The 13,687-nt window shown below is 46.0% G+C and overlaps 2 protein-coding genes across 3 annotated transcripts; one reads left to right on the top strand and one right to left on the bottom strand.

Moving 5' to 3' along the window:
• Positions 1-2,610: 2,610 nt before the first annotated feature.
• Positions 2,611-5,319, bottom strand: LOC105467526 (modulator of apoptosis 1). The gene is made up of 2 exons (XM_011717172.3): positions 4,959-5,319; positions 2,611-4,762 (listed from the first exon to the last, which is right to left on the bottom strand). The coding sequence occupies exon 2, from the start codon at positions 4,640-4,642 to the stop codon at positions 3,587-3,589; it is 1,056 nt and encodes a 351-aa protein (XP_011715474.1). The 5' UTR covers positions 4,643-4,762; positions 4,959-5,319; the 3' UTR covers positions 2,611-3,586.
• Positions 5,320-5,359: 40 nt separating this feature from the next.
• LYSET (lysosomal enzyme trafficking factor) lies at positions 5,360-9,606 on the top strand. Of its 2 annotated transcripts, none has more exons than XM_024788429.2 (2): positions 5,360-5,435; positions 6,641-9,604. In XM_024788429.2, the coding sequence occupies exon 2, from the start codon at positions 6,657-6,659 to the stop codon at positions 7,050-7,052; it is 396 nt and encodes a 131-aa protein (XP_024644197.2). In that variant the 5' UTR covers positions 5,360-5,435; positions 6,641-6,656; the 3' UTR covers positions 7,053-9,604. The 2 variants fall into 2 exon arrangements, with proteins under 2 accessions (XP_024644197.2, XP_070955785.1); XM_071099684.1 differs by lacking the exon at positions 5,360-5,435 and adding an exon at positions 5,644-5,888 and having other exon boundaries at positions 6,641-9,606.
• The last annotated feature ends 4,081 nt before the right edge of the window (positions 9,607-13,687 follow it).

Genomic DNA, 13,687 nt, shown 5'->3' with positions numbered 1-13,687 from the left:
TGCCGCTCACTAGCTGTGAAACCCTGGGCAAGTTTCTTAGCTTCTCAGTCTCATCTGTAAAACAGGAAAAATCAAGGACTGAGCTCATTGTAGGACCAAATGTGTTCACTGGTGCTCAGTATCTGCTGTTCAACACCAGCTATCATCACTGACCCTGAACAGACCTCCAGGGCAGGGATTGTAGTCTAAATCTAATGACACAGTCTTAAGCCCTCAGCTCAGTGCCTCACATATGGAGAGGTGCAACCTGTATTAACACCCATGGGTGCACACATTCGCCATGTCTGCTTCCCACTACTGAAGGGGCAAGTGAGCGGCCCGTGTCACAATGCCTTGTACACTCCAAATGACTACACAAATATAAACAAGATCAGAATTACACCTTCTAATCTATTCAGAGTCCATATATCATCTAATATTTATCTTTCCATCGTGGAAGAATTTATGGGAACCTAATCATGACATTTAGTCATAACACAAACATTATACCATGCCTTTGAATCTAAAACCAAGGTGCACATTCCAAATTTGGGTACTTTATGAAATACTTTATCCTACCTTTCAGCAATTGTTAACCATGCTTTTTTTTTTTTTTTAAGGTAAAAGATAACCCATGCCACCTGCCCAGGTCTTATAGATTCTCATATTCTCCACTGCTAAGTGTCTAATTTGCAGTAGGTTTCTGATCCAGAATAACGTGTAGCTGACTCTTGAGCAACAGGAGCTTGAACTACACAGGTCCACTTATCCACAGATTTTCTTCCGTCTCTGCCACCACTGAGACAGCAAGACCAACCCTCCTTTTCTCCCTCAGCCTGCTCAATGTGAAGATGACAACCAGGATGAAGACCTTTATGATGATGCACTTCTTTAATGAATTGTAAATATAGTTTCTCTTACAATTTTCTTCCCCCATTTTTTTTTTTGAGACACAGTCTCGCTCTGTTGCCCAGGCTGGAGTGCAGTGGTGCAATCTCAGCTCACTGCAACCTCTGCCTCCCAGGTTCAAGCGATTCTCCCGCCTCATTTCCCAAGTAGCTGGGGTTACAGGTGTGTGTGGGTTTCACCATGTTGGCCAGGCTGGTCTCAAACTCCTGAACTTAAGTGATCCACCTGCCTTGACCTCCCAAAGTGCTGGGATTGCAGGTGTGAACCACTGCACCCAGTCATATAATTTTAAGAACATTTTTTCTTTAGCTTACTTTAATATAGTATATAATACAAATAACATACAAAATATGTTAATCAACTTTCTGTTATTGGTAAGGCTTCCAGTCAGTAATAACAGTTACGTTTTTGAGGAATCAAAACTTATGTACAGATTGTGCAGTGGGCTGGCTCCCTGAAGCCCCAAGTTATTCAAGGGTCAACTGTACTCCCCTGCAATGCACATAAGATGGACATTTATGAAATGGAGCCAATGCCTGCCCTGCTTCCCTTGTGAGGCTAATGGGTATAGATACCCTGATGATTGCTTCTCTTTCTTGGCAGTAGAAAGAATATGGGCCTTGCAGAAAGAAAGAGGAGAGAATTCTGACCTAATCACTCACTACACTTACTACAGAGGATCAGAGGATAGAATTCTGGCCCAAGGATGTTTCACCTTGACTGAATTTCTTTTTTTTTTTCTTTTTTTTTTTTTTTTGAGACGGAGTCTCGCTTTGCCCAGGCTGGAGTGCAGTGGCACGATCTTGGCTCACTGCAACCTCCGCCTCCCAGGTCCAAGAGATTCTCCTGCCTCAGCCTCCCGAGTAGCTGGGACTACAGGCGCCCACCACCACGCCTGGCTAATTTTTTTGTATTTTTAGTAGAGACGGGGTTTCACCGTGTTAGCCAGGATGGTCTCGATCTCCTGACCTCGTGATCTGCCCGCCTCAGCCTCCCAAAGTGCTGGGATTACAGGTGTGAGCCACCACACCAAATTTCTAAACTTTTGTGCCCATTTCCACAAGTGTGAAACTGAGTTTTCCTATATTGCAGGATTTTTTTTTTTTTTTTTTTTTTAAGACAGGGTCTTGCTCTGTCACCCGGGTTGGAGTGCAGTGGTATGATCATGGCATGCTGCAGCCTTGACCTCCTGGCCTCAAGCAGTCCTCCAGCTTCAGCCTCCTGAGTAGCAGGGACTGCAGGTGCACACCACCATGCCCGGCTAGTTTAAAAAATTTTTTTTTACATTACCCAGGCTGGTCTCCAACTCCTGGGTTCAAGCAATCTTCCTGCCTCAGCCTCTCAAAGTGCTAAGATTATACTGCTCAACCTTTTTCCAAGAGGACTAAATAAGAGAGTAAACGGAGAAACTTTTAGTCCAATTTTCCAAGCAGCAGCATGCAATGTTCATTTCTTTCCTTCTCCCTCCAAATTTGACACACTGATACATCTGCACTACTTGCACTAATTTGTGCACTGTCTTGTTTCACCCCATTGTTTCACGGCTTCAGTGGAAGCTCTCTTCACTTAGAAAACAGTTTCCTACCCCTGAGCACCAAGAGGAAAGAGTCCAAGGAACTAAGTCTGTGTAGGTCCAGTGGTTTGCAGATTCATGCTTTGGGAACTCTTTATTCAAATGAAATCTCTCCTGGAACCTTGATATAAACAAAACAGACAACGTCATTTTATTACCATTCCTTTATTTTAGAAGCTCACATCTATAATTTTATAACAATCGTGAAAATGTTACTCAGAACTAGATGTTTTGATGACACATAGCAGAAATCTGTAAAGATGGTCATTGAAACTTAACCAATCTCAGCATTCTATTCTGCCTTTTGTTTTGATTGCACAGAATCAATATAATTTTGATTCATACAGAAAATAACTTAGTATCTTAACCTCCACTCAGGATCTTCATCATAAATGTAGGTCAATACATACCTAAAAACTGTCAATGATCCAACATGATCACATGTGACATGCTACACTTGTGCCTCGTACCAAACAAGCTGATATTTCAATGAGATCTGGTCAGCATATACACCCGAGCCTTGTCTGTCCTCTCAGAGCACTGCACACAGGTAGTGAAAGAACTTTTGTACAATAAGAAATTCACAGGGATGAGGCCGGGCGCAGTGGCTCACACCTGTAATCCCAGCACTTTCGGAGGCTGACGCAGGTGGATCACTTGAGGTCAGGAGTTCGAAATTAGCCTGGCCAACATGGTGAAACCCTGTCTCTACTGAAAATGCAAAACTTAGCTGGGCGTGGTGGCACGAGTAGTCCCAGCTACTCGGGAGACTGAGGCAGGAGAATAGCTTAAACCCGGGAGGTGGAGGGTGCAGTGAGCCGAGATCGCGCCACTGCACTCCAGCCTGGGTGAGCACGAGACTCTGTCCCTACAACAACAACAAAGATATTCACAAGGATGAATTTAAATAGGTAAACAGCAGTGTAGAACTACATCCTTCCTAGTCAATTACACCTTTAGGAGACTTTAAATAGGCATAGAAACGACAAAGGGCTTATACTGAGAATTGCACAAAAATGAGTTACTTGGCAGCACAAGGTAGGGATTGTATGTGTCAAAGAGTATATAGACTGTTCTACCTTCATGCTCTACTCATTGCCATATCCCTTCGTGATTCCCTGAGACTCAGGTGAAATGCCCTTCTAATACTTCCTGGAGAAGGGCCTCCTCCTCCTCAGCTGCCTCGTAATCCTTTATTAGTACCAGTAACTGCAAGAAACCAGGGGCTGGGCCATCCTCTGGCAGATTAAGCTCTCTGCGAATTGTTTTGTGGACTGCGCCAGCAATGACTTGGTCTAGGCGGGCCTGATTCACAGCATCTCTCTCAATTGCTCCTCTCTGTACCAGCTTCTGTAACAAAGGCTCCAGCCTTAGTACATAAGCCGACAACTTTTCCTCATCCTTCTGATAAGTGGTTAGATATTTGACCTGCAACTCTCTAGGATTATCTGTAACCCCAAATACCTCCTCAAGAGCCTGCAGGCATTCATCGACAGTAATTAAAGGATTGTTTATCTTGAGGACACGAATAACATCAAGTGCTGGGCCTCGAAGGCTCTCTAGCAATCGCCTTCTCTTCTCTACATCTGGCACCTGCCACGCCTTTATCATCTGAGTAGTATGAAACATCCAGCGTCCAAATTCTTCTTCTCCTGGTTCTGGAGGCTCCCTGCCCGAGAACACTCTCAGCTTTTTATACTTCAAGCATTGCAGGGCAGGCTGAAGAGCCTCTAATGCCTGTGCCAACATAGGGGCCCACATTTCTGGGATCATGCCCTGCTCTAGGTCTAAGGAGCCATTTTCATGTGCAAGAGCTCTGGTCAACTCACCCACTGTCATGCCCTCTCCCGCTAAAAATTCATTTAATCTGCTTAAAAATGTATTATCAGAGTCAGGGGGCTTAAAGATCACTCTCCAGATACCCCCTTTTCCCGGTATCTCCTTAGGGACCAGTGCGTGACTAGTCTCCGCAGTAAGCCCTACTAAGGCTACTTTCCTGTTCTCATCCCTCCTGAACATCCTTCCAAGCAGTCTGTACTCCCCCAAGGGAGCTAAACCAGCCTGCAGAGCCTCCTCGATTTCTGCCACACTGCAGCTCTGGGAGATGCCGGCAATCAACAGCGCTTTCCGAGGGTTCATGTCCATCCCCCTGCACCAGTCTTCCAAAAGCCTCAAAGTCATGGTGCCCGAAATAATACACTTAAGTTCTAAATATTCCAGACCACAGGCGGCCACTGCAATTCAAAGTAATCCTCCGCGGTACCTCAGGGAAATCTCGTCAACGTGCCGAGGTCCAGCAGCCTGCAAAACACAGCAGACAGGTTAGCTAAGGGTGCCAACGTCCAAGGCACGCGTGCAGGCCCCAAGCCCCGCGCGCCCTGCCCCCCGCGGCGACTCCAGGGCCGCCGCACTGCGGCGCGCGCCCCTCACCCCTCCCAGCCCTGGTGCCTGGCGGGTGTCGGGCCTGCAGGGCCTCTCCGGGCCAGCTTCCACTCACCGTAATCTAGTGCTCGGTGCCCGCGTCCGTGCGCCGGCGGCGGAGGTGCCTGGCCGGCCCCGACGAGGTGCGGGAGGACGGGCTCCCCTAGGCTCGGACGGACACTCAGGGGCCAAAGCGACTGATGCCGGTCCTCCAGGTGCTTGTGATGCTCTCCGCAGCAAGAAGTGATCGGGCGATGACAGTCGCGATCGGGCACCGGGAGGAAGGGCTGAGGAGCGCTGAGTCGCCAGACCCAGACAGCCGCCCACCTGAAGGGACGTGCCGCCACCCGCGCAGCTAGACCCCCAGCTCCAGCGCGGATTCCAGCTGTTTGGGTCTCGCTGGGGGAAGCTGCGCGGCGGGCGGGGGCGATCTGACGTCATGAGGGGGGCGGGCCTCTGGGGGGCGGGGCGCGCGCGCTTCCGGCCCGAGCCGGAAGCCCCGACTGCGGCGGCATCCGGGACGGCGGGCGGGCTGGCCACCCGGGACAGGAAGGTGAGATCCGGGACCTTAGCTTTGCAGGGAGGCTCTGCCGGCGGCCGCTGACTGGCGCTGGGCTCGCGACGCTGCAGGGCTGCGAGGCCCGGGCCTGGCGCAGTCAGCACAACCCTGGTCGCGGCGTGCCGGCGCTGCAGCGCGGCAGGGGGCGGGGCCGGCCGCCTGGAGGCCCTTGTGGCGGGGACGCCTCCCGGCCGGGTCAGGTCCCCATAGCGGGTCTCCGGCGGCGGCGACGGGGGCCGGGCCGCGCGTGACCCGCCGCAGTCACGCCGTTCTTAATCACTAGTAGCTGGTGCTCCAGGCTGGCGGCGCTCACCTTTCTCCTAGCCGGGTGACCCAGGGGATTTATTTTATGGTGGCTTTCTCTGAAATGCCAAAGCCACCCGATTATTCAGAGCTGAATGACTCTTTAACGCTTGCCGTGGGAACAGGAAGATTTTCGGGACCATTGTAAGTGCTTAGGAGTTACTGTCTTAACTTGGGGGCTTGACTTGTAGCACCCCGCGTTCACATCTGAAGCAGTACTGTAAAGCCGAAAGTGTTTCACCTGTCAAAGTGAAAAGTGCTGTGGGAAACTAGTTTAATTCCAGTTTCTGGAGGGCGGGTATTATGGACCTGTTTAAGTAGGATGCAGTGATTTATTCTGAGATTCCCGTTAAAAAGCAGAACTCAGTATATACTGAAATCAATGGTTATTTTGTTTTTGTTTGTTTTTTTATTGTAACTATTACACAAAACCTGTAAGTTTTACATTTCTTAATAGGCGTTTAATTATTTTAAATCTTAAGTGTGTTAGTGGGATGCTTTCGAATTTAATTTTATTTTTTTGAGACGGAGTCTCGCTCTGTCGTCCAGGCTGGAGTGCAGTGGCGCGATCTCGGCTCACTGCAAGCTCTGCCTCCCGGGTTTACGCCATTCTCCTGCCTCAGCCTCCCGAGTAGCTGGGACTACAGGCGCCGCCCGCCACCACGCCCAGCTAATTTTTTGTATTTTTAGTAGAGACGGGTTTCACCATGTTAGCCAGGATGGTCTCAATCTCCTGACCTCGTGATTCGCCCGCCTCGGCCTCCCAAAGTGCTGGGATTACAGGCGTGAGCCACCGCGCCCGACCTAGAATTCTTGGAGATAAAGCAAGTACATTTGGAGTAGTTGCGGTGACAGTACTACAAGACCCTAATTGTATTTTCTTTTTTAATTTGAAGGCACAGAGCATGGAGAATGATGAATTTCCGTCAGCGGATGGGATGGATTGGAGTGGGATTGTATCTGTTAGCAAGTGCAGCAGCATTTTACTATGTTTTTGAAATCAATGAGACTTACAATAGGCTGGCCTTGGAACACATTCAACAGCACCCTGAGGAGCCCCTTGAAGGAACCACATGGACACACTCCTTGAAAGCTCGATTACTCTCCTTGCCTTTTTGGTTGTGGACAATTATTTTTCTGGTACCTTACTTACAGATGTTTTTGTTCCTATACTCTTGCACAAGAGCTGATCCCAAAACAGTGGGCTACTGTATCATCCCTATATGCTTGGCAGTTATTTGCAATCGCCACCAGGCATTTGTCAAGGCTTCTAATCAGATCAGCAGACTACAACTGATTGACACATAAAATCAGTCACCGTTTTTTCCCTACGATTACAAAACTGCCAGTCCTATATGGAGTCTGATCACAAGACTGCAGTTTCTTCACAGATCTCAGGAAGTTGTGGTGGGGCAGAGGCTCTTTAAAAACATGTGATCAGGGGGCTATCTTTATCTGAATAATAATGAATTTTTAGGTAAAACCTGAGATAGAGTACTACAAAATCATGTTGATGACTTCAGATTTTGGAAGTTAAATCGTGTCTGTTATTTGCATTCTTTAGAAACTTGACTGAGTACCTGAATTCATATTTCTATTCTACTGTGCAACATAGTGATGATTCAGAAATTTTTCCTTTGGGGAAAAAAAATGAATATGAACATTTCCATTGTGTTAAGTGTAAAAAGGTCCAGACATGATCATAAAATTTAAATTTTATACAATTACTTGGCTTGCTTTAAATTCTTCACACTTAAAACACCGATTCATTCTATTGCAGCTAAGCCAGCTGTTTATACTTGCTGTCAGCTTATGAGGCATTGCTAAAAAAAGTATTAAGGTAATGGCTGTCTTGATAAGCAGAATTTGTTCTTCCTCTTGGTAATGGCTAGCTAAATTATTATTAGTGCTTTTAATGGTTTTATTTTTTATATTTTTCTTTTTTGTGGAGAATGAGGTCTCGCCACGTTGCCCAGGCAGGTCTCGAACTCCTGGGCTCAAGCTTTCCTCCCCTCTAGCACTCCCTAAGTGCTAGGATTACTGGCGTGGCTCCCATGCCCAGCTATTTTTAATTAAAAAAAAATTTTTTTTCCATGGCCTGTGACACAGTCTCAGGAGGCCCTGAGAACATGTGCCCCATTGCTACTAGTTTAGAAAACTATTTGGGAAGAGACTAAATGGTAAATGTTGAAAGGCTAGAAATAACTTACAAATAGAAGATGGAAACAATGTGTTCAATGAAAATAAGCAGGTTATTAATTAATTAAAATTATTATTTTTTTTGAGACGGAGCCTTGCTCTGTCACCCAGGATGGAGTGCAGTGGTGCATTCTCGGCTCACTGAAACCTTTGGCTTACTGCAACCTCTACCTCCCTGGTTTAAGAGATTCTCTTGCCTCAGCCTCCTGAGTAGCTGGGATTACAGGTGACTGCCCCTACGCCTGGCTAATTTTTGTTATTTTAGTAGAGAGGGTTACAGCATGTTGGCCAGGCTGTTCTCAAACTCCTCACCCAAGGTAATCCGCCTGTGTCAGCCTCCCAAAGGCCTGGGATTACAGGCATGAGCCACCATGCCCAGCTGTATTTTATTTATTTATTTATTTATTTATTTTGAGACGGAGTCTCGCTCTGTCACCCAGGCTGGTGTACAGTAGTGCGATCTCAGCTCACTGCAACCTCCGCCTCCCAGGTTCACACTATTCTCCTGCCTCAGCCTCCCAAGTAGCTGGGATTACAGGCATCCGCCACCATGCCCGGCTAATTTTTGTATTTTTTAGTAGAGATGGGGTTTCACCATGTTGGCCAGGCTGGTCTCGAACTCCTGACCTCAAGTGATCCGTCTCAGCCTCCCAAAGTACTAGGATAACAGGCATGAGCCACCACGCCCAGCCTATAACAGGTAATTTAGTCCAGTCCTTATCAGATGCATGAGACCCCTCTAAAAGATGCTATCAAGTCATAATCTTTCTGATTTTCTTTTCTGGCCCAAGGTCAGGTCGTCAGGCAGTAGGTTAATTACATGAGGATGTGATCCTTGTATACCTTCTCCTTTGCATTTGTACTACCTCACATCTGGTACTAATACAAATAACTAAAACATGGACACAGTAGAATGTCTTCTTTTCTGTGTGAGATCAAGATATATTTTTATACAGTTATGTCATTAATACTGGAAAACATTTTATGCTTTTAATAATTTAACACTTTTTGGTGCTGATTCTGTTGAACCCTATTCTAAGAGCTTTATGGAAATTAACTCATGTTAACTCTGAACAACCCTATAAGATGGCTATTATTATCCAGATTTCACAGATAAGGAAACTGAGGCAGAGAAGGCAAGTAACTTGCCAAAGGTCACAGCGAGTAGCAGAGCCAGGGTTATAACCAGGTATTCTCATGCCTTCGTTACTAACCACAGAAGCATAGTGCTTCTCACAAATGACAAATGTTTTAAGCACTAGGTACTGTTTGCCCAGTCATGTCAAAGAATGGAAATGGCAATATTATTGACAAGTTCTCCATTTGTCTACTAGAAATCTGAAAGTTTCCTAGCAACCTCATCTTTTCACTACATCTGACTGAAGCAGAAAGGAAGGCTGAGTATTTCATAGCAAGCTTTTACTTAAAAGATAAAGCAGGTACCTTTGTCATGCAAAAGTAGCAGATCAGATCTTTCAGATAAATTAGTCTCATTTATCTCACTGCCTCCAAAGGTCTAGTTACTGAAATGATACATCTTTTGATACAGTACATGGAATCCTCAAAGTAAGCAGCAGTTTGAAATACCTGTTTCTGTGAGGTTCAGATGACCAAATCACTTGCATCTTTTAAGTCTTCAGTATGCATGTTACAGGCATTGTTTTTTTTTTTTTTTTTTTTGAGATGGAGTCTCGCTCTGTCGCCCAGGCTGGAGTGCAGTGGCCGGATCTCAGCTCACTGCAAGCTCCACCTCCCGGGTTCACGCCATTCTCCTGCCTCAGCCTCCCGAGTAGCTGGGACTACAGGCGCCCGCCACCTCGCCCGGCTAGTTTTTTGTATTTTTTTAGTAGAGACGGGGTTTCACCGTGTTAGCCAGGATGGTCTCGATCTCCCGACCTCGTGATCCGCCCATCTCGGCCTCCCAAAGTGCTGGGATTACAGGCTTGAGCCACCACGCCCGGCCACAGGCATTGTTTATGAGTGATTTACATTTATTCTTCACAACAGTCTTGGGAGGCAGGTATTATACTGCTACTAGTATCCTTTTACAGAGGAAGAAATCTGAAACACATACGAATAACTGGTACATAGTCATACAGCCAGTAAGTGAAAGAGCCAAGATTTGAACCCAGGATGTCAGCTTCAGATCTCCAGCTTTTTTATCATTCTATACTGCTTCTCAAAAAAGAGAGTAATCTAAGGTAAATCATCGAGAGTTTTCAGTTTTATTAGTCTTGAGGCAGTGATTTAAGACAATTATTTCAGTTTTGTTTTATAAATGCTTTATGTAGGCTGGTCGTGGTAGCTCACATCTGTAATCCCAGCACTTTGGGAGGCAGAGGTGGGAGGATAGCCTGAGCCCAGGAGTTCATGACCAGCCTGGGCAACATGGCAAGACCCCATTTCTATTAAAAAGGATGGCTCATGCTACTCCCAGCACTTAGGGAGTCCGAGGCGGGCAGATCATTTGAGGCCAGGAATTCAAGACCAGCCTGGACAACATGGCATAACCCTGTCTCTACTAAAAATACAAAAATCAGCCAGGGCTGGTTGTGCATGCCTGTAATCCCAGCTACTTGGGAGGCTGAGGGAGGAGAATCGCTTGAACCCGGAAGAGAGAAGTTGCAGTGAGCCAAGATCACGCCACTGCACTCCAGCCTGGGCCACAAGAACAAGACTTATCTCAAAAAAAAAAAAAACTTTCATGTGAAATGCAAGGTTTGTGAGGTTGCCACTGGTATTGCAAAGTAGTAATTCCTTTTGAATGAAGTAGATCCATCTCTCTTGATACTTCAAATTCTAGTATTTTGGGATTTGGTAAGAAAATGTTCAGTCCATCTCTGTCTTTCAAGATTATATTGCCTTTTGCCTTGATAGTAGAAATATTAAAATAGAGTAGGATTAATGTAGTAAACTTAGTGTTTCCAAATGTAATTACTACATTTCAGATTGCAGGTTTAATCTGCTTTTTGATTATTTAGGAGCTATTTATCCAAGTTGTGGGTTATTTCTAGTTTGTGGCTATTTAATAGTTCAAAGCATTTTTTAGGTAAGGTAAAGAGGAAAAAGTGAAATATATTTTTTAATCTGTTAGCTCTTGGATAGAGGAAGAAGTTGAAATTGATGGCTAGGGAATAATTAAAAAATTAGCCTGGCGGCTGGGCACAGTGGGTCACGCCTGTAATCCCAGCACTTTGGGAGGCCGAGGTGGGTGGATCACAAGGTCAGGAGTTTGAGACCAGCCTGGCCAACATGGGTGAAACCCTGACTCTACTGAAAAATACAAAAATTAGCTGAGCATGGAGGCGTTTGCCTGTAATCCCAGCTACTCGGGAGGCTGAGGCAGGATAATCACTTGAACCCAGGAGGCGGAGGTTGCAGTGAGCTGATATGGTGCCATTGCACTCTAGCCTGGGTGACAGGGCAAGACTCTGTCTCAAAAAAAAAAAAAAAGAAAAGAAAAAAGAAATTGATGGCTAGGAGACCTGTGTATGATAGCAGATCATCATTTTTTTCTTTTCTTTTCTTTTTTTTTTTTTTTTTGAGACAGAGTCTTACTGTGTTGCCCAGGCTGGAGAATAATGATGTGGTCTTGGCTCACTGAAACCTCTGCCTCCTGGGTTCAAGTGATTCTCCTGCCTCAGCCTCCCAAGCAGCTGGGATTACAGGTGCATGCCACCACACCTGGCTAATTTTTGTATTTTTAGTAGAGATGGTGTTTCACCATGTTAGCCAGGCTGGTCTCGAACTCCTGACCTCAGGTGATCCACCCGCCTTGGCCTCCCAAAGTGCTGGGATTACAGGTGTGAGCCACTGTGCCCAGCCCATTTACTTCATATTCACATCACAATACAAAAAACAGTGAATACAGGATTACTTAGTGAGATGAACAGCAAATATAGTAAGTGCTTCAGGGATTTTAGGGAGGGGATAAACATTCTAGGATTCATAACTAGGAAACAGTCGCTTCCAGAGATGAGAAAAATAGAGCTGGCCGGGCACGGTGGCTCAAGCCTGTAATCCCAGCACTTTGGGAGGCCGAGACGGGTGGATCACGAGGTCAGGAGATCGAGACCATCCTGGCTAACACGGTGAAACCCCGTCTCTACTAAAAAATACAAAAAACTAGCCGGGCGAGATGGCGGGCACCTGTAGTCCCAGCTACTCGGGAGGATGAGGCAGGAGAATGGCGTAAACCCCGGAGGCGGAGCTTGCAGTGAGCTGAGATCCGGCCACTGCACTCCAGCCCGGGCGACACAGCGAGACTCCGTCTCAAAAAAAAAAAAAAAAAAAAAAAAAAGAAAAATAGAGCTATATCCTATAGTGATTTGATAGGTGATTTTATTTGCAACTATATGTGAAATGAAGTAATCCTGTTGAGATTTTTCACCAAAACATGCCAGATATTTTATTTTTTCAAAAGTGCCAGTATAGGGAACAGAAAACTGAATTACAGAATCGTGTAATTCATGGAGCTTTAGTCCCCATGTAAATTTTCTGGTTTTAAAGATGCTACTAGTTTCTAAGTTGTCTCTTTTTTTAATATTAAATTGTTCATAATACCAGTTTTAAAGTAAAAGTTGTGATTCCCTAAAGGTTAGAACTTGATTCTATTTCAAAATTTGTACAGTTAAGGGAAGGCTTTTCTTTGGGGAAGTACAGTCATCAGATAAAGTGCCTCTGTGAGTAACTGTACCCCCAGGGTAGTGAAACCAGCACATTTGTTCATGGTCAGTAGGGTTAGTCTTTTTTTCTTCTTTTCTTTTTTTTAAAGATTATCAGCTGGGCGCGGTGGGTCACGCCTGTAATCCCAGCACTTTGGGAGGCCGAGGTGGGCGGATCACCTGAGGTCGGGAATTCTAGACCAGCCTGGCTAACATGGTGAAACCCCATCTCTACTAAAAATACAAAATTTGCCGGGTGTGGTGGGGCATGCCTGTAATCCCAGTTACTCAGGAGGCTGAGGCAGGAGAATCGCTTGAACCTGGGAGGCGGAGTTTGTGGTGAGCCGAGATCGCACCGTTGCACTCCAGCCTGGGCAACAAGAGCGAAACTCTGTCTTAAACAAAAAAATAATAAAAATAATAAGCAAAGATTATCTAGTGTTGATTCCTATCTTGATGGATTTAACATTCTCAATCTCCAAAACACTGGCAGAAAAACTTACCACAATACCATGTCTCATCTTTGCAGCAAATACGTGCCATCATTTAATAAATTTTCCAACATAAGAAGTGCCATATAATTTTGGAGCATGATTGGGAATCATCATGCATGCATATTTATGCTTTGCTCTAAGGCAGTGAGTAGGTCTTGGACTGTGGCTTTATGTACATTAGAATTACCCAAGGAAAACTTCTTTTTTTTTTTTTTTTGAGACGGAGTCTCGCTCTGCCGCCCAGGCTGGAGTGCAGTGGCCGGATCTCAGCTCACTGCAGGCTCCGCCTCCCGGGTTCACGCAATTCTCCTGCCTCAGCCTCCCCAGTAGCTGGGACTACAGGCGCCCGCCACCTCGCCCGGCTAGTTTTTTGTATTTTTTAGTAGAGACGGGGTTTCACCGTGTCAGCCAGGATGGTCTCGATCTCCTGACCTCGTGATCCGCCCGCCTCGGCCTCCCAAAGTGCTGGGATTACAGGCTTGAGCCACCGCGCCCGGCCAAGGAAAACTTCTTATATTTAAACAATGCCAGGGTCCCTTTCCAACGAGTTACGTCTCTGGGATGGACCCCAAGCAATCTTCAAATG

The sequence above is a fragment of the Macaca nemestrina genome, chromosome 7 (genome assembly GCF_043159975.1).
Source record: "Macaca nemestrina isolate mMacNem1 chromosome 7, mMacNem.hap1, whole genome shotgun sequence".
NCBI classification, from domain to species: domain Eukaryota; kingdom Metazoa; phylum Chordata; class Mammalia; order Primates; family Cercopithecidae; genus Macaca; species Macaca nemestrina.
Note: the sequence above shows the minus strand (reverse complement) of the source record. Positions and strands in the feature narration are given on the sequence as shown.